The following is a 25,818-nucleotide window of genomic DNA, read 5'->3' on the forward strand; positions in this document are numbered from 1 at the left end:
CTTGTGCACCAATCGCTGAAGGTGAGCATGCAGGTGCAGCAGGCGGTTAAGAAGGCAAATGGTATGTTGGCCTTCGTAGCGAGAGGGTTCGAGTACAGGAACAAGGATGTCTTGCTACAGTTGTACAGGGCCTTGGTGAGACCGCACCTTGAGTATTGTGTGCAGTTTTGGTCGCCTTACCTGAGGAAGGACGTTCTTGCCATAGAGGGAGTGCAGCGAAGATTCACCAGGCTGATACCTGGGATGGCAGGGATGACGTATGCGGAGAGATTGTGTCGATTGGGCTTATACTCACTGGAGTTTAGAAGATTGAGAGGGGATCTCATTGAAACTTATAAAATTCTGTCAGGCCTGGACAGACTAGATGCAGGAAGGATGTTTCTGATGGCCGGGGAGTCCAGAACCAGGGGTCATAGTCTAAGGATAAGGGGTAAGCCATTTAGGACTGAAATGAGGAGGAATTTCTTCACCCAGAGAGTGGTGAACCTGTGGAATTCTCTGCCACAGAGGGCGGTGAAGGCCAGTTCATTAAATATATTCAAGAAAGAGTTGGATATATTTCTTAAGGCTAAAGGGATCAAGGGATATGGGGAGAAGGCAGGGACAGGGTACTGAATTTGGATGATCAGCCATGATCTCATTGAATGGCGGAGCAGGCTCGAGGGGCCGAATGGCCTACTCCTGCTCCTATCCTCTATGTTTCTATGATTGAGGGATAAATATTGACCCCCAGGACACTGGGGAGAACTCCCCCTGCTCTTCTTCGAAATAGTGGCCATGGGATCTTTCACATTCACGGTCAACAACCTTTCTAGCACACACACAGCAGACAGCGAGCCTGGCAACAAGGTGCAGAATGTTATAACATCCGCAGGGAACCAAGAACAGAAGCAAAATCTAAGCGTCTATCCAGTTATTGTAACACCCGTCTGAAGAGACTTTTTAAAAAAATCTCAAGTTATTTCTTCCAATTGACGATTTCGTACCCGGAGAACGTGCTATAAACGAAGCTTGCACCCGCGTGCGAGCGGAACCCTTTGGCAGTGCCCCCCTCCCCCGGTGGCCTTGGCATGTCAACGCACTGCCAGGTTCTGGGGCTCGATGCCTGGTCTGTGCCAGGATAGCTGGTCTCTGCCGCGGCGGCAGCAAGGGAATGCCGCGTTGGCCTCCTGCAAGGGCCCGGGTTTGCCGCTGCTCCCGGTTGCCGGCCAGTGCCCCGCTGGAAAAGCGCGCCCGGCTGTGATGCCCCCCTCCGCCCCCCTCACCCCCCCTCTCCTGGTGGAATAGCTGGCCAGCGCTGCAGTCTAGCGTCGCGCCCGTGAAGATTGGGCACTTGGGCGTGAGGTGCTGGCGGGCTGGATCTTGTACCCAGCACAGAGTGAGCAGGAAAGTAAACACCTTTTCTTAATCTTTCTCGTCTCAGGCAACCCGATTTACGACTTCTTTATCGGCCATGAGCTGAACCCTCGGATCGGGAGCTTTGACCTCAAGTATTTCTGTGAGTTGCGACCGGGACTGATCGGCTGGGTAAGCTCGCGTGCACGATCGGAGAGTGTGAGAAGATGAGTGTGACGAGCTATTCCCACCTTAGTGGAAGAGTAATTAAATAAAATAGCTCCTTTATAAAATACTACCTGACGTAAGAAAACTACTCGGCACTTGGTCTGAGTATTAAACAAGGCTTTAATCAACTTTTTCAACATGGAGATCTAGTTGTGTCCTTCACTAGTTCCTGTTAAAGAATGTCCTGAGCAAGCTGGGCCCATGCCCGAGTATTTATACTCTCCCTGGACAGCGCCACTTGCAGGCCGCCCAGTATCATTTCATACGTCATTCCACATGAATAACAAGATTCATGTCATTACTGTTGTGTAGTGGTTATGTTATTGGATTAATAACATTGAAACTTTCTGAGGGGGATTGACAGGGTAGATGCTGAGAGAATGTTTCCCCCTGGCTTGGGAGTCTTGATCCAGGGGGTCACAGTCTCAGGATAAGGGGTCGACCATTTAGGACTGAGATGAGGAAGAATTTCTTCACTCAGAGGGCGGTGAATCTTTGGAATTCTCTACCCCAGAGGGCTGTGGAGGCTGAGTCGTTCAGTTTATTCAAGGCTGAGATCGATAGATTTTTGGGAACTTAGGGAATCGAGGGATATGGGGATCGGGCAGGAAAGTGGAGTTGAGGTTGAAGATCAGCCCTGATCTTACTGAATGGCGGAGCAGGCTCGAGGGGCCGTACGGCCGACTCCTGCTCCTAATTGTTATGTTCTTATGTTCTATGAACGTGATTTCAAATCCCATCCTGGCGGTTTGAGAATTTGAATTTAGTTTTTAAAAATCAGGAAGTAAAAAGCTGGTACAGTTCCCAGTACACTCTCCATCCCCGTTTATTAAGCTAAATGGTGCTAAACCGTTTACCATCACCATAGGTGCCAGTGACCAAGACACAGCTTAAACCATATTTAGCGCACCGGCTAATTCGGGCAGTTCAAGTGGCTGCTCGCAGTGTGACTACCTGTCATTAAAGTCCTCTCTTCTCTCTCCTCTCTCGCTTGCTTTGATTTATGCAGTGCGATTCGGATTACTGTATATTTGGTTCCAGATCGTCACTGCCGTTAGATGTCGATGACTGACTGTAATTAAGATATGGGGCTGGAATTAAAAGGTCTCTGAAATGTGTTTGGTATTGAAGTGATGGGTCAAATGATTCTCGGTGTCAGTGCAGCTCTTTGAGAGGCTATGGGTGGCTCTTAAAAGAGCCGTTGAGGATCACGTCCCGTAGCAAAGAACCCTGACGGCACCTCTGCCATTCCAAATTTTTAACACTACCAACCAGGAGATTTTTTTTTATTCGTTTATGGGATGTGGGCATCTCTGGCAAGGCCAGCATTTATTGCCCATCCCTAACTGCCCTCGAGAAGGTGGTGGTGAGCCGCCGCCTTGAACCGCTGCAGTCCGTGTGGTGAAGGTGCTCCCACAGTGCCGTTAGGGAGGGAGTTCCAGGATTTTGACCCAGCGACGATGAAGGAACGGCCGATATATTTCCAAGTCAGGATGGTGTGTGGCTTGGAGGGGAACTTGGAGGTGGTGGTGTTCCCATGTGCCTGCTGCCCTTGTCCTTCTAGGTGGAAGAGGTCGCGGGTTTGGGAGGTGCTGCCGAAGAAGCCTTGGCGAGTTGCTGCAGTGCATCTTGTAGATGGTACACACTGCAGCCACGGTGCGCCGGTGGTGGAGGGAGTGAATGTTTAAGGTGGTGGATGGGGTGCCAATCAAGCGGGCTGCTTTGTCCTGGATGGTGTCGAGCTTCTTGAGTGTTGTAGGAGCTGCACTCATCCAGGCAAGTGGAGAGTATTCCATCACACTCCTGACTTGTGCCTTGTAGATGGTGGAAAGGCTTTGGGGAGTCAGGAGGTGAGACACTCGCCGCAGAATACCCAGCCTCTGACCTGCTCATGTTGCCACAGTATTTATGTGGCTGGTCCAGTTAAGTTTCTGGTTAATGGTGACCCCCAGGATGTTGATAGTGGGGGATTCGGCGATGGTAATGTCGTTGAATGTCAAGGGGAGGTGGTTAGACTCTCGCTTGTTGGAGATAGTCATTCCCTGGCACTTGTGTGGCGCGAATGTTACCTGCCACTTGTCAGCCCAAGCCTGAACGTCGTCCAGGTCTTATTGCATGTGGGCATGGACTGCTTCATTATCTGTGAATGGCACTGAACACTGTGCAGTCATCAGTGAACATCCCCATTTTTGACCTTATGTTGGAGGGAAGGTCACTGATGAAGCAGCTGAAGATGGTTGGGCCTAGGACACTGCCCTGAGGAACTCCTGCAGCGATGTCCTGGGGCTGTGATGATTGACCTTCAACCACCACAACCATCCTCCTTTGTGCTAGGTTTGACTCCAGCCAGTGGAGAGTTTTGCCCCCGATTCCCATTGACTTCAATTTTACTAGGGCTCCTTGATGCCTCACTCGATCAAATGCTGCCTTGACGTCAAGGGCAGTCACTCTCACCTCACCTCTGGAATTCAGCTCCTTTGTCCATGTTTGGACCAAGGCTGCTGTAATGAGGTTGGGAGCCGAGTGGTCTTGGTGGAACCCAAACAGGGCATCAGTGAGCAGGTTATTGATCAACTTGAAGAAGGGAATGCTGTAAATAGTAACTTTGGCTTTCCTATAATTTGTTATGGAAAGCCACTCAATTCAGATACAAACGTGTTCAGATATGAATCTGGCAGCTTTTTGAAATTCATTCAAACAGCTGCTTAAGTCCCAGTTACAGGAAATTTTGTGATATCCGGCACCGACGGGACCGAGCTGTTGCTGATCTATCAAAACTGCCGGACATACAAAGTTAATGTTGAAGCATTCATCTCCGTATCTGACAACAAACACTGTTGCTTAGCAACAGCTTCTAAACAGTCGGCTGCAGCTGCAAGCGTCTCTAGCTGAAGCTGTTGCTATAGCGACAGACCTTGCAGTGCCTGACTGGGGGGGAAAAAAAGCAACGAGAACTAAAAAAAACTTATAGAAAACGGCTCCTGATTTTTGCCGTTAGATCGAGTATTCCGGACATATAACCTCCGGATAAACCAAAGTTTCCTGTACTTGTTTTCGGGGTATTTATTAACCTGCCTTTTTCAAATCAGTGAGTTTTATCTGGAGTCCTTTTGCTGAAGAGAGTTAGTTGAGGTGGACAGCTTTCATCCTGTGAAGTGCCTTGGGACGTTTTACTACGTTGAAGCGCTTTATAAATTCTATTGAATGCAACATGATTCCACTGTGTCATATTTCAAGGGCAAGCTTCAGTGCTTCAATAAATCCCTTTTCTCCCTTTAGAGGGGATTAAGTATACAAAGCGATTGCAGTTACTACAGTCAGTGCAAGCTGTATCCTGACTCTCTCCAAGGTAGTCAACTACAATGGGTAATTGCACCTTAGCGAGGTGCGAGCTACTCGCTGAACACCTGTTTCTCCTCGGAATAGCTGCCGCGCTTAACACTCTGTTAGCGCCGACTTTGCAATGGGCAATTGCGGAAATGCCAAAATGGTTTGCACTATTCGCTCATAGAGCAAGTTATTATCTTAATGGCAAGAAACTGGAAAGTACTGCAGTACAAAGGGATCTGGGGGTCCTGGTGCACGAAACACAAAATGTTAGTATGCAGGTGCAGCAGGTGATCAAGAAGGCCAATGGCATGTTGGCTTTTATTGCTAGGGGGCTGGAATATAAAAACAGGGAAGTATTGCTGCAGTTGTACAAGGTATTGGTGAGACCACACCTGGAATACTGCATACAGTTTTGGTGTCCATACTTAAGAAAAGACATACTTGCTCTCGAGGCAGTACAAAGAAGGTTCACTCGGTTAATCCTGGGGCTGAGGGGATTGACATATGAGGAGAGGTTGAGTAGATTGGGACTCTACTCATTGGAGTTCAGAAGAATGAGAGGCGACCTTATTGAAACATATAAGATTGTGAAGGGGTTTGATCGGGTGGATGTGGTGAGGATGTTTCCACTGATGGGTGAAACTAGAACGACAGGGCATAATCTTAGAATAAGGGGCTGCTCTTTCAAAACTGAGATGAGGAGAAACTTCTTTACTCAGAGGGTGGTAGGTCTGTGGAATTTGCTGCCCCAGAGAGCTGTGGAAGCTACATCATTAAATAAATTTAAAACAGAAATAGACAGTTTCCTAGAAGTAAGGGGAATTAGGGGTTACGGGGAGCGGGCAGGAAATTGGACATAAGTCTAGGTTCGGAACGGTCATGGCCCTGTGGGTGGTGGAGCGGGCCCAGGGGCCGTGTAGCCTGGTCCTGCTCCTACTTCTTGTGTTCAATTCTGTGTTAGATTTCAGGAGATGGTTCTATTCACAGGGATTAGTGGAGACCTCGGGAACAGGCTGCCAGCTAGGAGTCCTTCAAGAATAAATTGGGCCTGTTCCTGGCTGGGGTGGAGATCACCTTTTACAGAAGGTAAGTACTGCAGGAAATACAGGGACAGAGTGATCTCCTGGACGAGTTTCGATCGCCTAATTGGTCGGGGAGGAATTTCCTAGATTTTTTTCTCCCAAATTGGCCATTGGGTTTTTTATCTGGTTTTTCGCCTCTCCCGGGAGATCACATGGGTTCGGGTGGGATGGAGAGTGAAAGTAGATTTGAGGTTAGGATCAGATCAGCCATGATCTTACTGAATGGTGGAGCAGGCTCGAGGGGCCGATTGGCCTACTCCTGCTCCTATTTCTTATGTTCTTATGATTGTTAACCGTGGGCGGTCCAAGTGGTGGGGACTGTATATTGTTTCTGCTATTGTTTACTTTTCATTTACTATTTAATTAATAAACCTGTTTAGTATTTTAAACCCTTTAAAAAAATTAAGGTTGACCGTGGGGTTACTCTGCTGCTTTTTCAAGACCAGGAGGATTCTGTGGGGAGGTGTGGGGTAGAAGCAGTATTAATCTAAAGAAAGGTTCTCTCTTTGTTATCCTGTGATATTTAACCTCAAAACCGGGGCAGTGGAAGCAGCTTTCAGAACATGGGGGGTGGAGAGGGTGGGGAATGCGAGGGTTTGCATAGAAACATAGAACATGGAAAAACAGGAGCAGGAGTAGGCCATTCGGCCCTTCGAGCCTGCTCCGCCATTCAATATGATCATGGCTGATCCTCTATCTCAATACCATATTCCCGTTCTCTCCCCATACCCCTTGATGCCTTTTGTGTCTAGAAATTTATCTATCTCCTTCTTAAATATATTCAGTGACTTGGCCTCCACAGCCTTCTGTGGTAGAGAATTCCACAGGTTCACCACCCTCTGAGTGAAGAAATTTCTCCTCATCTCAGTCCTAAATGTCCTACCCCGTATCCTGAGACTGTGACCCCCTCGTTCTAGACCCCCCCCCCCCCCCCCCCAAAAGCCAGGGGAAACATCCTCCCTGCATCCAGTCTGTCTAGCCCTGTCAGAATTTTATACGTTTCAATGAGATCCCCTCTCATCCTTCTAAACTCTAGTGAATACAGGCCTAGTCGACCTAATCTCTCCTCATACGACAGTCCTGCCATCCCAGGAATCAGTCTGGTGAACCTTCGCTGCACTCCCTCTATGGAAAGTATATCCTTTCTTAGGTAAGGAGACCAAAACTGCACACAGTACTCCAGGTGTGGTCTCACCAAGATCCTGTATAACTGTAGTAAGACATCCTTGCTCCTGTACTCAAATCCTGTACTCCTGTACCTGCAAGAGCCTTCTGAAACACCGAGAATTATCAGGAGTAAAAACAGGCAACAAATAAAAATGCGATATCCGCTTTCTTGTTGACTGAAGCCCTGGACTGATTTGCCTTCGCCTGTCGGCATGAAAGAGATTTAGAAAAGGGAACTGGCTGGAGAGTCTAGAACCAGGGGTCACAGTCTCAGGATAAGGGGTCGGCCATTTGGGACTGAGATGAGGAGGAATTTCTTCACTCGGAGGGTGGTGAATCTTTGGAATTCTCTACCTCAGAGGGCTGTGGAGGCTCAGTCGTTGAGTCTATTCAAGGCTGAGATCGATAGATTTTTGGACACTAAGGGAATCATGGGATATGGGATGAGGGCGGGAAAGTGGAGTTGAGGTCGAAGATCAGCCATGATCTTATTGAATGGCGGTGCAGGCTCGAGGGGCCGTACGGCCGACTCCTGATCCTATTTCTTATGTTCTTATGTAGTGTTTTGAGGGGAAACGGAAGAGATACTTGCACAGTTACCTCGGTGCACTCAACGGTAAACTTGCTGACCTTTAACCTTTCCCTCCAGCTGCTTATCAACCTGGCAATGCTGATGAAGGAATCGGAGTTGCAAGGAAGCCCTTCCCTTGCGATGATTCTTGTAAACTCCTTCCAGCTCCTGTACGTCCTTGACGCTCTCTGGCACGAGGTGAGAAGAATGGCATCCTCTACTCTGCTTTGCGGTTCGTGACTGGTTAGCTCTTCGTTGGGTAGCATTGTTATTACTTTAGGTTTGCTTTTATTCCATCTAGCACACTCTGTCTATCTATCTATCTGGCCTGTAGTTTATTTTTCTCAGAAAAAAATTACATTGAATCACTATTATTTACCTGCTTGGTGGCCAGGCAGCCTCAATTGTAAAGTGGGACTCACAATGGAAAAATTAGCTTCATAACGGGTTTCAAGCACTAGTTTTTTTCAGCCATTTTGCGTCTCAAAATTACAAAGATTACCATTGTCACAGCAACTTGCATTTATATAGCGCCTTTAACGTAGTAACCAGGCTGATGCCTGGGATGGCAGGAATGACGTATGAGGAGAGATTGGGTCGATTGGGCTTATATTCGCTAGAGTTCAGAAGAATGAGAGGGGATCTCATTGAAACTTTTAAAATTCTAACAGGACTAGACAGACTAGATGCAGGAAGGATGTTCCCGATGGCGGGAGAGTCCAGAACCAGGGGTCACAGGCGAAGGATAAGGGGTAAGCCATTTAGGACTGAGAGGAGGAATTTCTTCACCCAGAGAGTGGTGAACCTGTGGAATTCTCTACCACAGAAGGCAGTTGAGGCCAATTCATTAAATATATTCAAGAAGCAGTTGGATATATTTCTTAAGGCTAAAGGGATATGGGGAGAAAGCAGGGACAGGGTTTAACACTAAATAACACCACAATATACAAAGTCCCATAACCATATCAGAAATGATTTTGAAGAACCCACTGTTCCAGATTTTGATGTCAGTATTTGGATGATCAGCCATGATCTCATTAAATGGCGGAGCAGGCTCGAGGGGCCGAATGGCCGACTCCTGCTCCTATCTTCTATGTTTCTAAAGCATTCTAAGGTGCTTCGCAGGAACGTAATCAGACCAAGCATCGATACTGAGCCAAAGGAGATATTAGGACAGGTGACTAACTGCTTGGTCAAAGAGGTAGGTTTTAAGCAGATTCTTAAAGGAGGTGGAAAGGTTTGGGGAGGGAATTCCAGAGCTCGGGGCCCAGACAGATGAAGGCACGGCCGCCAATGGTGGGGCGAAGGGAGTGCGGGGGGGGGGGGGGGATGCACGAGAGGCCAGAATTGGAGGAGCGCAGAGATCTCGGAGGGTTGTAGGGCTGGAGGAGGTTACAGAGATGGGGAAGGGGGCGAGGCCAGGGACTTCGTAGATACAAACAAGAAGGGGTCCATTTGAACCCTAACCCGCTGGGTGGGAAACGAGCGGGTTTGGGCCGTTTGCCCGTTTTACTTCTCGCGCAACTTATAGGGTGACAAACAACCAGGGACACACATGAATAAATCCTCTTAAAAATGAAAATGAACAAAGGGGGGGGAAAAAAACCAAATTGTTGTGGAAATCTAGAACACTCTCCCTTGGGAAAAGCTGCTGAGGCTAGGGGTCAATTGACAATTTCAAAACTGAGCTAGCTGGATTTTTGTTAGGTACGAGACTCCCGAAACAAACGCTCTACTCGGAGCTCCGGCACAGCAAGAGAGCCCCAGGTGGGCAGAGGAAACGCTTCAAGGACACCCTCAAAGCCTCCTTGAAAAAGTGCAACATCCCCACCGACACCTGGGAATCCCTGGCCCAAGACTGCACAAAGTGGTGGAGAAGCATCCGGGAAGGCGCCGAACACCTTGAGTCTCTTCGCCGGGAGCCAAGCGCAAACAGCGCACGTCAATCCAAGCACCCCACCCACCCGTCCCTTCAACCACTGTCTGCCCCACCTGTGACAGAGACTGTAGGTCCCGCATTGGACTCATCAGTCACCTGAGAACTCATTTTTAATGTGGAAGCAAGTCATCCTCGGTTTCGAGGGACTGCCCAAGAGGTAAGGTTAGTAAGGGATATGGAACGCAGGCGAGTAGATGGAATTAAGGTACAGATCAGCCATGGTCTAATTGAATGGCGGAACAGGCTGGAGGGGCTGAATGATCTTCCCCTGTTCCTAAAAAGATATTGTCCAAAGACTGAAAATGAAAATTTCACTCAGTTTTGGGAGGAAAAGCCTAGATCAAGACGAGGCTGAAATCAGGTTGAAACTCAAGGTCAAGAGACAAGCCTAAAACCAAAATAAGTTGCAGGGGTTGAAGCGCCACTGGCCCGGACCTCCCGACGTGAGGGGCGTGAGTACCTTGTTTAATTTCCCCAGTGACACCTTTTTGGTATCTCGGTGGTTTTCCTGCAGGAAGCAGTCCTGACCACGATGGACATTGTGAACGACGGCTTTGGCTTCATGTTGGCGTTTGGAGACCTGACCTGGGTTCCTTTCACGTACAGTCTGCAGGCACACTTCTTGGTCAGCCACCCCCAGGAGCTCGCTGCAACCACGGCGGTGGCCATCGTCCTCCTCAATGGTAAGTGCGGCCGCTGGTTATTGTCTCCAGCCCCCTTCTACCCCCACCCCCCCCTCCTTTCCCTACTCTTATTTCCTTCTCTCAACTCCTGCGGGCGGTGGTGTTGTGTTGAGCTACAGTTCTTTGAGCATGAGAGTATCATGTTGACAAGCTTTTTGACTGTGGGCCATGACAGTCGGGCCCAAATAACAGTTTGGGATACATTATATGAGTAATTTAAGACGTGATGTGGCAAGTGTAGCATGCTTGGGAGGAAAAAGGTGACTTTGGACCTGTGGTTCCCAAAGCTCTTCACCACTGGGGTTTTCCTTGTGTCTTGTCTGGGTCTGTTGTAGACTAATTGGTAGAAATTGATTGGTATTATTAGTCAGCAACTCCATTATTGTATCATGTGTCTACCAGTGGCTCAGTGGGTAGCACCCTGGCCTCTGAGTCAGAAGGTTGTGGGTTCAAGTCCCACTCCAGAGACTCAAGCACAAAAAAATCTAGGCTGACACTCCAGTGCAGTGCCGAGGGAGCGCACACTCCAGTGCAGTGCTGAGGGAGTGCCGCACTGTCAGAGGTGCTGTCTTTTGGATGAGATGTTAAACTGAGGCCCCGTCTGCCCTCTCAGGTGGACGTAAAAAATCCCATGCATTATTTTGATGAAGAGCGGGGGAGTTCTCCCCGGTGTCCTGGGCCAATATTTATCCCTCAATCAACATAACAAAAACAGACTATCTGGTCATTATCACATTGCTGTTTGTGGGAGCTTGCTGTGTACAAATTGGTTGCTGCGTTTCCTACATTACAACAGTGACTACACTTCAAAATAGTACTCCATTGACTGTAAAGCGCTTTGGGACGTCCGGTGGTCGTGAAAGGCGCGGGAGAAATGCAAGTCTTTTCTTTCTTTTACCAGGATGGTAGAAGACGAACTAGATGGACCTTTTCTTGTGTAGCAGTTCCTATGTTCCCATCCAATCCTTGCCCAACGTCCAACGCAGATGCACCTTTTGGCAGGGATCACTGGATAGCAGTCGGGAGCATTTCCTCTGATTTCCTGCGGCTGATTTCCTCTGCCCCTTTTTTCCCGCCCACCCAAAGGTTCCGAGGCCAATTGTAGCTGTCATGGTCCACTGGGATTTCAGTAACTCAGCGCAGCCGGCGGGGGGGGGGCGGGGGGGATTGAACCTGCAACCTTCCTGGTCTGTATGCGGTAATTCCCCTCCCGTGTCCAGCAGCCTCGCTTTCTTCACGGCCTCTAACTGGTATTTTCACTAATTAATTCTGATAGTTTTTTTGTGTTGCTCAAGTCTCTGCTGAAAAAGGTAAGGATGTCACGGGTGGGGAATGGAACATGTGGCCCATTTGGACACTCTGGGGCTGGATTTTGCCAATGGGGATCTTTTGGAGGCGGTACTCCCACTTGTCGGGTTTTAGTCCCACCTCCATCAACTTCTGGCCAACCCACGCTATTTTCCCTTGATTGACTTTGTTAAGCCCGCCCAGCGGGCTGAGCAGGCCAATTAAGGGGAAGCCGGTTACAGAGCACGTCAACGTATGACGTTTCATCTGTCAAAAAATTTTTGACAGACGAATTGTCATCGTTTGGCAGCCCTGTGAAGCTGTCCCAACACTGACATTCTCTGCAGTTTGATGAGGTTTTGAATACAAGACCCCATCAAACTTCTTTCTTTAACGGAATTGAGATGGTTGTTGCATCTGTGAATGCAACGGCCGCCTGTCAATCCCAACACGGCGGTCCGAGAGTCTCCGCATACAAACCGACTGAAGTCTGCAGGAAGAAACAAAGGTAAGTACACTTTTAAAAACACTTGGCACTTACCTCAGATACTCACCTTTACACTCTTGCACCCATCACTTACCTTCACACCACACTTTTGGACCCCTGCAGATCCAGTACTCGCTGAGCTGAGCTGGCGGGTTTGGAGCCTTCGGGAAGCCCGCACTTGAGGGTAAAAAGGGGATAATCCTATTTTCTGCCTGTCATGAATCTGATCATTCATGAAGAAATGACTCATGAAATAACACTGGGCGGCCAGCTGGTGGCGCCACCCAAGGAGTATAAATACTCAGGCGTGGGCCCAGTTTGCCCAGGACGTTTTTGTAACCAGGAACTAGTGATGTAACTAGAATCTCATGGTTGTGAAACAGTTGATTAAAGCCTTGTTTTATACTCAACCAAGTGCTTCGTGAGTTTTCTTACGTCACTGCCTGTTAACTACTTGTTAACAGGCAGTTAATAGGCTTTAATCCCTTCCTGCCTCCAAGGAGACGAGACCCGGTGCGGGACGGCTACCCACCTCCTGGGAAGATGGCATGGGGGCGGGTTGGGCACCCGCCCCCAAATTCTGCCATTTTCCTGGCCGTCCCGCCTCCCCAGGGCTGGCAAAATCGCCCCCTCTGTCTCGGCATCAAGCAGTCCCAGTGAGGTACAAGAATGACCAAGCTTCTTGGCTTCGTGGGCCATACAGTTGCGTACCATAGAGCCTCGGGGCCACGTGTAATGTTTCAATTCATGTTCCTAATAATTTGTAGATAGTGCTGGAGTGCTACACTGTCGGAGGTGCCGCCTTTGGATGAGGCGTTAAACCGAGGCCCCGTCTTCAATCTCAGGTGAACATAAAAGGCACAATTTGAAGCAGAGTTGTCCCAGTGTCCTGGCCAGTGTTGAGTCCGATAGATTTTTGTTTGCTCAGGTTATCGAGGGATATGGAGCCAAGCTGGGAAAATGGGAGTTGATGTGCAGATCAGCCACGATCGAATTGGTTATTTCTCAACCAGCTCCAAAGATAGATCATCTGGTCATTTATCTCAGTAACTGTTTGTGGGAGCTTGCTGTGTGCAAATTGGCTGCCGCATTTGTCTACAAAACAACGGTGACCACATTTCAAAATAAGTAATTGACTGCAAAGTGCTTTGGAATATGAAAGGTGCTATGTAAATGCAAGCTTGTTCTTTCTTGTATCTCAAATTGCTGATGCTAACATCTTAGTGTTCTGGTATAAGATTTATTCATGCGAGAGGCACCAGCTCTAAGACCGGCCCTTTCCAAACCTCCAGGCCTAGGAAGCTTAACTAGGATAAAGGAGTGAGTAAGAAATGATGGAATACTGATGGAATACTCTCCACTTGCCTGGATGAGTGCAGCTCCTACAACACTCAAGAAGCTCGACACCATCCAGGATTGACACCCCATCCACCACCTTAAACATTCACTAACTCCACCACCGGCGCACCGTGGCTGCAGTGTGTACCATCTACAAGATGCACTGCAGCAACTCGCCAAGGCTTCTTCGGCAGCACCTCCCAAACCCGCGACCTCCACCACCTAGAAGGACAAGGGCAGCAGGCGCAGTGGTACACCATCACCTGCAAGTTCCCCTCCCAGTCACACACCAACCTGACTTGGAAATATATCGGCTGTTCTTTCATCGTCGCTGGGTCAAAATCCTGGAACTCCCTCCCTAACAGCACTGTGGGAGTACCTTCACCGCACGGACTGCAGTGGTTCAAGAAGGCGGCTCACCACCACCTTCTCAAGGGGCAACTAGGGATGGGCAATAAATGCTGGGCGTTGCCAGTGACTCCCACATCCTGTGAATTAATACAAGAAATACAGAAGGGAAAATGGTGCTGAGTTTTCTTGGCTTCGTGGGTTGGTTGGGCAAAGCTCGAGGTCTGTAGTTTGGACGGCCCTGAGGCATAACACAGGTTAGTGCCATACCCCAGTAAAGTGCCTTAACCACAAAAGGAAAGCATCCCTCGTGCGCCGCTGCAACACTTCCATCTCGTGTCGTCTTGTGCGGAATGATGGGGCAGTTTTTGCATTGCAGGGTCACGCTCAGTAGAAGCTGGGTCAAAACCCATTTCATGTGGGACTCCCGATTGGTCAGCAGATAGAGCGGGCTTTCACCTCGTCGGCCTGCACTGAATTCAAACTCCGGGATAAATGGACAGTGCGTCACCCAGCTGTGCCCCTCCCTCCCCTAGGGATGGGCAGGTACACCGGTCCCAGTTCCGGTTTAGCTCTCATTGCAAGGTTCTGTAAGGATCAGTCTCCAGCGCCCCCTGCTGGAAAATGCATATGTGGAGGCAGAACTGGGCGTGGCTGGGAACAGCAACAACTTGCATTTACATAGCACCATGTAACATCATAAAGCTGTTCCAAGGCGCTTAACATAAAGCCAAAAATTGACACCGAGCCAAAGAAGGAGATATTGGGAATGGTGACTAAAAGCTTGGCCAAAGAGGTAGCTTTTAAGGAGCATCTGAACGGAGTAGAGCGAGGCAGAGAGGTTTAGGGAGGGAATTCCGGACCTTAGGGTCTCCGGTTGAACAATCTGCCAGCACTGATCGTCTAGGATGCTTGGGTGAGGACCCGGAGGCCTCCGATGCCCGTGGGGTTGTGCCCCAGCAAGAATCGTGCCGCCAGGAACGGAGGGACGAAAATTGATGCCCTTGGGAGTGATATTTTTTTACCATCGCTCTGCTTCTCTGGTGCCCGTACTACCGCTTGTGTCATTTCTGTTGCAGGTCTCGGGTACTTCATATTCCGCAGCGCAAACTCGCAGAAAAACACTTTCCGCAGGAACCCCGGCGATCCTAAAGTGGCGGGTACGTAACGTGCGGTCTAACTGTGTGCCCCAAAGACCTTCTGCCCTTGGCCAACAGGGCATGTAGAAGGAGGGTGGTGTGCACCAAGTAATCTGGACTGACCGCTCTGCCGGGTACCACTTGAATCTGCAGCCTCTCACTAGAGGATAGATTGGCCCTAGCGTTTGAAATGCTGAATGGCAGAGATCTTGGAGAATGTTGGCAGGCTATCTGATTTAGGCTCCCCAAACCCCTTCACACCACCACCCCCCTCCCCTCCCAATAGTGGAGTAGATTCTTGAGTATGAACATCGGATTAGCTTCTTCGAAAAATAAGTAACAAGTTGAGAAGGGGCAAGGGCAGCGATTTTTGTGGTTTTCATGCAAAGATGGACAGAACGGCAGAATATGATCCCTAAAGCACTGGGATAAGGGTAGACTGAAGATTAAATGCATCACAGGACGGGATGGGTCACGCTTTGCTGGGTGGGGTTTGCATTATATTTAAGAGGCAGCAGGTTGGATCCAATAGGGAGATGCGAGGAAGGAAGAATATCCCGGTGGCTTGCTTGAGAATTCATGGTAATCAGAGAATATTACTACAGAATTTTCCTGTGGAAGATTAAATAGGTGGGATACAGTCTATGATGAGGTAGATAATATATGGGGGTTTGGAAGGAGATTAAATGGGTGGGTGGAGTCCATGATAGGGGAGAGTGTACATGGGCTGTGGGAGAAGATTAAATGGGTGAGTGGAGTCCATGATGGGGGAGAGTGGGAGGAGATTAAATGGGTGGGTAGAGTGCATGATATGGGAGAGTGTACATGGGCTGAGGGAGGAGATTAAATGGGTGGGTAGAGTCCATGATATGGGAGAGTGTACATGGGCTGTGGGAGGAGATTAAATGGGTGGGTAGAGTCCGTGATAGGGGAGAGTGTACATGGGGTGTGGGAGGAGATTCAATGGGTGGGTAGAGTCCATGATGGGGGAGAGTGTACACTGGCTGTGGGAGGAGATTAAATGGGTGGGTAGAGTCTGTGATAGGGGAGAGTGTCCATGGGCTGTGGGAGGAGATTAAATGGGTGGGTAGAGTCCATGATAGGGGAGAGTGTACATGGGCTGTGGGAGGAGATTAAATGGGTGGGTAGAGTCCATGATGGGGGAGAGTGTACACTGGCTGTGGGAGGAGATTAAATGGGTGGGTAGAGTCCATGATAGGGGAGAGTGTACATGGGCTGTGGGAGGAGATTAAATGGGTGGGTAGAGTCCATGATGGGGGAGAGTGTACACTGGCTGTGGGAGGAGATTAAATGGGTGGGTAGAGTCCATGATGGGGGAGAGTGTACACGGGCTGTGGGTGGAGATTCAGTGGGTGGGTAGAGTCTATGATAGGGGAGAGTGTACATGGGCTGTGGGAGGAGATTCAATGGGTGGGTAGAGTCTGTGATAGGGGAGAGTGTACATGGGGTGTGGGAGGAGATTCAATGGGTGGGTAGAGTCTGTGATAGGGGAGAGTGTACATGGGCTGTGGGAGGAGATTCAGTGGGTGGGTAGAGTCCATGATAGGGGAGAGTGTACATGGGCTGTGGGAGGAGATTCAATGGGTGGGTAGAGTCCATGATATGGGAGAGTGTACATGGGCTGTGGGAGGAGATTAAATAGGTGGGTAGAGTCCATGATAGGGGAGAGTGTACACGGGCTGTGGGAGGAGATTCAATGGGTGGGTAGAGTCCATGATATGGGAGAGTGTACATGGGCTGTGGGAGGAGATTAAATAGGTGGGTAGAGTCCGTGATAGGGGAGAGTGTACATGGGGTGTGGGAGGAGATTAAATGGGTGGGTAGAGTCCATGATAGGGGAGAGTGTACATGGGCTGTGGAAGGAGATTAAATGGATGGGTAGAGTCCATGATAGGGGAGAGTGTACATGGGCTGTGGAAGGAGATTAAATGGGTGGGTAGAGTCCATGATAGGGGAGAGTGTACATGGGCTGTGGGAGGAGATTAAATGGGTGGGTAGAGTCCATGATAGGGGAGAGTGTACATGGGCTGTGGGAGGAGATTAAATAGGTGGGTAGAGTCCATGATAGGGGAGAGTGTACATGGGCTGTGGGAGGAGATTAAATGGGTGGGTAGAGTCCATGATAGGGGAGAGTGTACATGGGCTGTGGGAGGAGATTAAATAGGTGGGTAGAGTCCATGATAGGGGAGAGTGTACATGGGCTGTGGGAGGAGATTAAATGGGTGGGTAGAGTCCATGATAGGGGAGAGTGTACATGGGCTGTGGGAGGAGATTCAATGGGTGGGTAGAGTCCATGATAGGGGAGAGTGTACATGGGCTGTGGGAGGAGATTCAATGGGTGGGTAGAGTCCATGATAGGGGAGAGTGTACATGGGCTGTGGGAGGAGATTCAATGGGTGGGTAGAGTCCATGATAGGGGAGAGTGTACATGGGCTGTGGGAGGAGATTAAATGGATGGGTAGAATTTATGGGAGGATATATACGTGGGCTATAGAAGGAACTGGCTTAATGGTCCACATGGCCTGTTCTCATTCAGTGCCTTATGATGGTCTAACCTTGGGGAGGGGAAGCGGGGTTCAGCGGGGTGGGAGGGTGGTGAGGTGAACAGCTCAACTGTGATGGTGTGTGATGGGCTGCTGTCAGTTGATGAGCTGTCATTTTACTTTTTCCCACTGCAATATGTTTCAGAGCTGGAGACGATCCCCACAGCAACAGGGAGGCAGCTGTTGGTTTCAGGCTGGTGGGGCCTGGTGCGACATCCAAACTATCTAGGAGATCTGATCATGGCTCTGGCATGGTCCCTGCCCTGCGGTGAGTCCTGGGTGAAGGGGTGTGTTGGAAGGATAGGTTGAGTTCTCGATCGATTAGAACTGATCTGCCAAATCTTGGACCATCCAGAGAGTTGTGAAGAAATTGGAGGGAGACATATGAACAGGTGTAAAGAAAGGTGATAAAAGTCCAACGATGGTGCAATCGGTCACGCCAGCCCCTCACCCCCCCAGCAGTGCCAACCTGATCAGGAAAACAGGTATAAGGTATAGATGTTCACATACTGAGCAGGGGCCCAGGGAGTGGCAGAAGGCAGCCTCCGCTCATACAGCTGGTTACAGACTGGAGGTGGCAGTCAGTCATCTGCCCTTTTCCATGGGGAGCTGTGTTTGGCAGCAGAGGTGTACACAGAGAGACGTTTGGAGTTTTCCTGATGGACAGATGCGTGAGGAAGCTGTGTGTGTGTGTGTGGGACGGGGGGAGGAGAGTTGAGAGGAGTGGGCTATACCCCATCTCTCATTGTCCTCTTGGTCCAAACTTCCCTTATGTTACCCCTCCCTCCAGCTCATTATACATGGTTACACCTCTGGGTAAATGCACCAGTTGGCATGGTAATGAACGATACAGACCAGAAAGGACCAATCCCTGGCATGCATTGTTGGCTAACCTCAGCTAGAATAGTACTTCAGTATTCCCGGGCTAAGGAGGGTGAAAATCAGCCAGCGTTCCCTCTACTAAGCAATATTGGGATTCTTCCATATTTTGGCATAATTCAGGAGATGCCGTAACTCCCATCCCTGACCCGTGGTTTTTCCTTTTTATTTTTCTCCCTCAGGTTTGGCGCATGTCCTCCCGTATTTCTACGTCATTTATTTCACCGTCTTGCTGATCCACCGCGAAGCGAGAGACGAGCACCAGTGTCGGAGGAAGTACGGCTCCGCGTGGAACGAATACTGCAAGCGTGTCCCGTACCGCATCTTCCCGTATATGTACTGACGCAGCACGGAGAGCGCGTGGGCTGCGGTTTTGATTTTTATTTTCTCCCCCGCTACTCCCCATGAATCCACCGATGTTTTCTTTCCTCCCCGCCCCCCCCCCCCCCCCAATCCCTGTGATACGGCAGATCCTTCAGCATCTCGCCCAAGTGGTCATTCTCGATGTCCGAGCCTATGCAATGTGCCGGTGGACATTCTTGACCTCACCTGGTGCCCACATGTGTACTTTTCAACAGGAATCAGTGGATAGTGATCCAAGAGCAGGAACCTCAGTGAAGATTCCCCCACCTCAACATGATGATGCTCAGGGCAGTTGCAGTGCCAGTTTTGCTGCCCTGAGTGAGGTGGGCTTAACTCGGCACTGACCAAGAACTGAACTTGGGACCTTGTGGTTTGTATGGCTCGGTACCACACCTGGTGACCAAGCCACAGGGGGAGCTCGCTGGATCAGTTTAAAACCCTTTACTCGAGCAAGACGACGAGCGACATTCACAGCTGGCGTATGGCTTTGGTATTAACGGTGACAAGTTGCAGGTGATTTCAGGCCATGTAGATGTCAGATGTTGGATCGCCGTTTGTAGGTGCAGAGCCTGAAGTTGGACCTCTGAGCAATTTAGACAAAATTTGCCCGTTTGTTTCCTACGGTGCAAACCAGTGACCTGGCAGCAGATAACCAAACTGATGTGAGTCGTGGAAAAGTGAAATCAAATTAGCCAAAGGGCTTTCTTTATCTGAACCCCCTGCTCATGATGTCCTCTGATATACCACAGCTGCCAGGAACATAAGCTTCTTAGACTTTTTAAAAATTAATTCATGGGATTTACTGCCCATTCCTAATTTCCCTTGAGAAGGTGGTGGTGAACCGCTGCAGTTTTTCGTAGCAGACAACTGAGTGGCTTGATAGGCCATTTCAGAAGGGCAGTTAAGGGTCACATATAGGCCAGACCGGGTAAGGGTGGCAGATTTCCTTCTCTAAAGGGACAAGATGGGTTTTTTTCGGTAGTTTCACGGTCACCATTACTGATGCAAGCTTTTTATTCCAGATTTATTTAATTAACTGAATTTAAATTCCACATTTGAACTCGTGTTTCCGGATCATTAGTCCAGGCCTCTGGATTACTAGTCCAGTAACATGACCACTATACTGCCGTACCCGTTACTGTGAGCTCCCTGATGGTCTTGATGGGTCAGGCTACGATAGCATGACTAATGACCAGAATCATGATCTAAATCAGGAACTTCCAAGCTTTTTGCCTTTGTAGGTGTGTAGCGCTCGGCATCATACGCCAAGTTTAAATTCGTGTCCCCTATTAATCTCCAGTTGCTGGTACTAAGAGATCCTGGTGTTCTGAATTGTACACCGCTAAGGCCAAACCTCCAAGGCCCAGGAAATTCACACAGGACAAGCCAATCAGTAAGGAATAAAAGGGCCAATAGGGCTGAGTTGCATGTGCTCCGTGAGACAGATTGCCAGGGCTTTGGGGAAGAGGGGTTGCTTGGGACCCATGGGCTGTAGTTTGGACGCCCCAGATATAAATCGCATTATCTGGAGATTGTTTTTGCTCCCCCAGGTGCTGCACAATCCATCCTTTTAATGTAGGACTTTGCCCAAAACCCCTTAGTGCCTCCTTTTCCTCTGAGTGATGAGTCCTTCTGCCTTTTTAGTATTGTGCCAATTGTATAATTACCCAAGCACTGGGTCCCTATGAGCCAGATCGATACCAAAGCTGCTTCTACCTTTCCAACTCCAAGGGGGTTGTTTATTGTGATGAGTTTTAGCTTGCTTGTAAGGGGTTTTCATTCCTCCTCCTCCTCCTCAGAAGGTGCTTGCCAGGGTACAATTCCATGGGTTCTGGTAGCCTTTCAAAAGGAACATAAGAAATAGGAGCAGGAGTAGGCCAATCGGCCTCTCGAGCCTGCTCCGCCATTCAATAAGATCATGGCTGATCTGATCCTAACCGCCAATCTACTATCACAGAACCATCTCCTGAATCTAACAGAATTAGACACACGAAATAGGAGCAGGATCAGGCTACACTGCCCCTGGGCCCGCTCCGCTACCCACAGGGCCATGTCCGATCCGAACCTAGACTCATGTCCAAATTCCTGCCCGCTCCCTGTAACCCTTAATCCCCTTTACTTCTAGGAAACTGTCTATTTCTGTTTTAAATTTATGTAATGATGTAGCGTCTACAGCTTTTTGGGGCAGCATATTCCATGGACCTACCACCCTCTGAGTGAAGTAGTTCCTCCTCATCTCGGTTTTGAAAGAGCAGCCCCTTATTCTAAGACTATGCCCCCTAGTTCTAGTTTCACCCATCATCGGGAACATCCTCCCCGCATTCACCCGATCCAACCCCTTCACAATCTTATATGTTTCAATAAGATCGCCTCTCATTCTTCTGAACTCCAATGAGTAGAGTCCCAATCTACTCAACCTCTCTTCATATGTCCATCCCCTCATCCCCGGGATTAACCGAGTGAACCTTCTTTGTACTGACTCAAGAGCAAGTATGGACACCAAAACTGTATGCAGTATTCCAGGTGCGGTCTCACCAATACCTTGTACAACTGAAGCAATACCTCCCTATTTTTATATTCTATCCCCCTAGCAATGAAAGCCAACATTCCATTGGCCTTCTTAATCACTTGCTGCACCTGCATACTAACCTTTTGAGTTTCGTGCACCAGGACCCCCAGATCCCTTTGTACTTCAGTACTTTCCAGTTTCTTGCCATTAAGATAATAACTTTCTCTACGATTTTTCCTGCCAAAGTGCATAACCTCACACTTTCCAATATTGTATTCCATCTGCCAAATCTCTGCCCACTTACTTAGCCTGTCTATGTCCCCTTGCAGGATTTTTATGTCCTCCTCACTCACTACTTTCCCTCCCATCTTAGTATCATCTGCAAACTTTGATATGTTACACTCGGTCCCCTCCTCCAAATCGTTAATATAGATTGTAAAGAGTTGGGGACCCAGCACTGACCCCTGCGGAACACCACTAGTTACTGATTGCCAGTCTGAGAATGAACCATTTATCCCAACTCTCTGCCTTCTGTTAGATAGCCAGTCCTCTATCCATGCCAGAATATTACCCCCAATCCTGTGATTTTTTATCTTAAGCAATAATCTTTTGTGTGGCACCTTGTCAAATGCTTTTTGGAAGTCTAAATACACTACGTCCACTGGTTCCCCTTTATCCACCCTATATGTTACTTCCTCAAAGAACTCCAGCAAATTTGTCAAACATGACTTCCCCTTCATAAAACCATGCTGACTTTGTCCTATTAAATTATGATTATCCAAATGTCCTGTTACTGTCTCCTTAATAATGGACTCCAAAATTTTACCTACCACAGATGTTAGGCTAACCGGTCTATAGTTTCCAGCCTTCTGTCTACTGCCCTTTTTAAATAAGGGTGTTACATTAGCAGTTTTCCAGTCTGCCGGGACCTTTGCTGAGTCCAGGGAGTTTTGGAAAATTATTACTAATGCATCCACAATCCCTACCGCCACTTCCCTCAAGACCCTAGGATGTAAGCCATCAGGTCCAGGTGATTTATCCGCCTTGAGTCCCATTATTTTACCGAGTACCACTTCCTTAGTGATTTTGATCGTGTTTAGCTCCTCCCCCCCCATAGCCCCCTGTTTGTCCAGTGTTGGGATATTCTTAGTGTCCTCTACTGTAAAGACTGATACAAAATATTCATTGTGTTTTTGCCATCTCCATATTTCCCACCATTAATTTCCCGGTCTCATCCTCTAAGGGACCAACATTTACTTTAGCCACCCTTTTTCTTTTTATATAACTATAAAAACTCTTACTATCTGTTTTTATATTTTTTGCTCATTTACTTTCATAATCCATCTTCCCTTTCCTAATCAATCTTTTTGTTATTTTTTGCTGTCTTTTAAAGTTTTCCCAATCCTCTATCCTCCCACTAGATTTGGCTACCTTATATGCCCTTGTTTTTAGTCGAATACTATCCTTAATTTCTTTACTTAGCCACGGATGGCTGTCTTTTCTTTTACACCCTTTTCTTCTCAGTGGAATATATTTTTTTTGGAAGTTGTAAAATAACTCCTTAAATGTGCACCACTGATCATGTATCGTCTTACCCTTTAATCTATTTTCCCAATCCACTCTACTCAATTCCGCTCTCATACCTTCATAGTCTCCTTTATTCAAGCTTAGCACGCTTGTTTGAGATCCAACCTTCTCACCCTCTAATTGAATATGGAATTCAACCATGTTATGGTCACTCATTCCAAGGGGATCCTTTACTAGGACATTTTTAATTAATCCTGTCTCGTTACACAGGACCAGATCTAAGGTTGCTTGCCCCCTGGTCGGTTCAGTTACATACTGCTCAAGAAACCCATCCCTAATACACTCAATGAACTCATCCTCAAGGCAGCCCTGCCCAATTTGATTTGTCCAATTAATATGATAGTTAAAATCCCCCATAATTATAGATGTTCCCTTATTACAAGCCTCAACTATTTCCTGATTAATACTCCGTCCAACAGAGTTGCAACTGTTCGGAGGCCTATAGACTACGCCCACTAGTGGTTTTTTCCCCTTTATTATTCCTTATCTCCACCCAAACTGTTTCATTATCCTGATCTTTTGACCCAATATCATTTCTCTGTATTACAGTGATTCCTTCCTTTTATTAAGAGGGCGCAAAGCAACTAGCGCCCGGGCGCGGCGATGTTTGCGCTGCTCGCCAGTGGTGGAGGGAGTGAATGTTTAAGGTGGTGGATGGGGTGTCAGTCAAGTGGGCTGCTTTGTCCTGGTTGGTGTCGAGCTTCTTGAGTGTTGTTGGAGCTGCACTCATCCAGGCAAGTGGAGAGTATTCCATCACACTCCTGACTTGTGCCTTGTAGAGGGTGGAAAGGCTTTGGGGGGTCAGGAGGTGAGACACTTGCCGCAGAATACCTAGCCTCTGACCTGCTCTTGTTGCCACAGTATTTATGTGGCTGGTCCAGTTAAGTTTCTGGTCAATGGTGACCCCCAGGATGTTGATGGTGGGAAATTCGGCGATGGTAATGCCCTTGAATGTCAAGGGGTGGTGGTTAGACTCTCTTGTTGGAGATAGTCATTGCCTGGCACTTGTGTGGCGCGAATGTTACCTGCCACTTATCAGCCCAAGCCTGAACGTCATCCAGGTCTTGTTGCATGCGGGCACGGACTGCTTCATTATCTGATTGATGTATTTAAAGCATTAATTCGTATACATAGAGGTTACAACACAGAAACAGGCCCAACTGGTCCATGTTGGCATTTTTGCTCTACACGAGCAAATAGTCCTGATCACATTTAGGTCTGTTCCCATATCCTTTGATTCCCTTTTTCTTCATCCACCTATCCAAACTAATCTTAATGTTGACACGGTATCTTCTTCAACCACTAACCATGCAAGTGAATTCCACAACCTCCCCTTTTAGAGTTAAACCCACTATCAGTTCAGGGCAAGTCCTGGCCACTGGGACAAGAATTTGTTAGTGAATTTATGTTAATGGGTGATAAGTGTTTGGAATAATCTACTCAGTAAGGGAATGGAGTCGAAGACATTAGGAGTGACGATAAGATTGGGATTGGCGGTAATGGGCCACGGGCTCAAATTGCCTACTGATACTGATGAGGTTGAAGCTCACGTGAAGAATGGGCACCAGGGCAAGGGATGGCTGGGGTTGCACCCCAGCAAGGAGTCTATGTTTTGAGAGACCAATAATTGGCAGCGATGTCTTTGTTGATAACGAACCAGAAATCCAAATCCAAAACATACCGGGAGCAAGCAGGTCAGTTGATGGTAAACCCATTTTTCTTTCTCTTTGCCTTGTTGTGCATTTCTAGCCTTTTCTCAGCAGTCGCATTTCTTCTCTTTTGTCTACATCCAGAAGTGTTTAAATGCATTTTCTGCCTTTTCAAAATCATCAGAAAGTTTCTCATTGGTTTGAATGCATGTCAACATTTTTTGTTACTAATTATATGAAATTGTAAAGGTGCTGCGCTGTGTTTTGTGTTTTATTTAATGTTCATTTGAAATCATCCAGAGCTTCTTTCCTGAATGTGTTGATGACTTGCTGGGGTGCAGTTCCCTGGTGCCAGTGGGGTATGATCCCATGGTTGTCAGTTACCCTCTGAACCATGGATCCACAGGTGCCAGTCACCCTCTGGTTTACAAGCCCATGGGTGCCACTTACCCTCGGCAGTGTGGTCCCATGGGTGCCAGTCACACTCTCGGGCATAGTCCCCTGGGTGCCACTCATCCTCTAGACCCGCAGGTGCCAATCAGTGTGTGGTACCTTGCTGAAATGGCTATTCATGTGATGAGTGTTGACCATGATGGCAGTGTAGTTTTCTATGGGGGTCCCACAGTGAAGGATGCTACCACTGAGCCAAGCTGATACTTGGAAAGTAAATGAGAGTCCCTGAGAGGGTAAATTTGTACATGACCTCTATGGAAGAAGTGGCCTGATGGTCGAATGTCTTCTGTTCCATTCTGAAATATGTAATTTGGAGTTTGGTCTGCTTAAGGGACAAGGAGAGACTTTCTAGAATCTTTCTTCAGGAAATGAAATCATTGGGTAGAGTCCACGATGGAGTAAACCATCAGCCTCAGGACTGTGACGGGAGCATTTTTCTCTGCTGCTCCTCTAGGCTTGCCTGTTTAAAATACACAGAGACCTGAGGGGGATGTTTATTTATGTTACAATTTGTCAGAAATTTAAGAGTTGGTTCCCTCTTCCCAAAAGAGGGTAATGTAGCGGTTCGTGTAGATCGCCACTAAATAAGAGAGTTTGACTTCGACGAACTATTAACAAGTTGTTTATTTACAGGAACAGACTAATTACATCAGGTAAGATGTCTGACTGTAGGAGCACCGTGGTATAGGTCTTGTCCCAGCGGGGACTCCACGAGGACTGAGTTCGCAGTCCTGTGGGGAGCGTGATGATGTCATCGCGTTTGTGTTGTGACGTCATCATTCGCGTTTCCCGCGCTTAGGGCGTCACGTGATGCGCGTCATTGCATCGCTGGCTGTTGAGGCCGAGGTCGCGAGGCCGGGCTGTGCCGGTGCTTGCCGCG

At 48.3% G+C, this 25,818-nt stretch overlaps 1 protein-coding gene across 2 annotated transcripts in view; it reads left to right on the top strand.

The window, feature by feature from the left end:
• The window catches only part of tm7sf2 (transmembrane 7 superfamily member 2), a 40,468-nt gene extending 15,731 nt beyond the window's left edge, over positions 1-24,737 (top strand). For both annotated transcript variants that reach the window (XM_085976107.1, XM_085976108.1), the window contains 6 exons: positions 1,424-1,527; positions 7,792-7,911; positions 10,167-10,335; positions 14,875-14,955; positions 17,644-17,766; positions 18,560-24,737. In XM_085976107.1, the coding sequence (XP_085832233.1) occupies positions 1,424-1,527; positions 7,792-7,911; positions 10,167-10,335; positions 14,875-14,955; positions 17,644-17,766; positions 18,560-18,720 (758 nt within the window). In that variant the 3' untranslated portion in view covers positions 18,721-24,737. The remainder of the gene's footprint in view (positions 1-1,423; positions 1,528-7,791; positions 7,912-10,166; positions 10,336-14,874; positions 14,956-17,643; positions 17,767-18,559) is intronic.
• The last annotated feature ends 1,081 nt before the right edge of the window (positions 24,738-25,818 follow it).

This window comes from Somniosus microcephalus, unplaced genomic scaffold (genome assembly GCF_052327205.1).
Source record: "Somniosus microcephalus isolate GS21.2 unplaced genomic scaffold, FLI_Smic_1.0 unresolved_chr2, whole genome shotgun sequence".
Taxonomy (NCBI): Eukaryota; Metazoa; Chordata; class Chondrichthyes; order Squaliformes; family Somniosidae; genus Somniosus; species Somniosus microcephalus.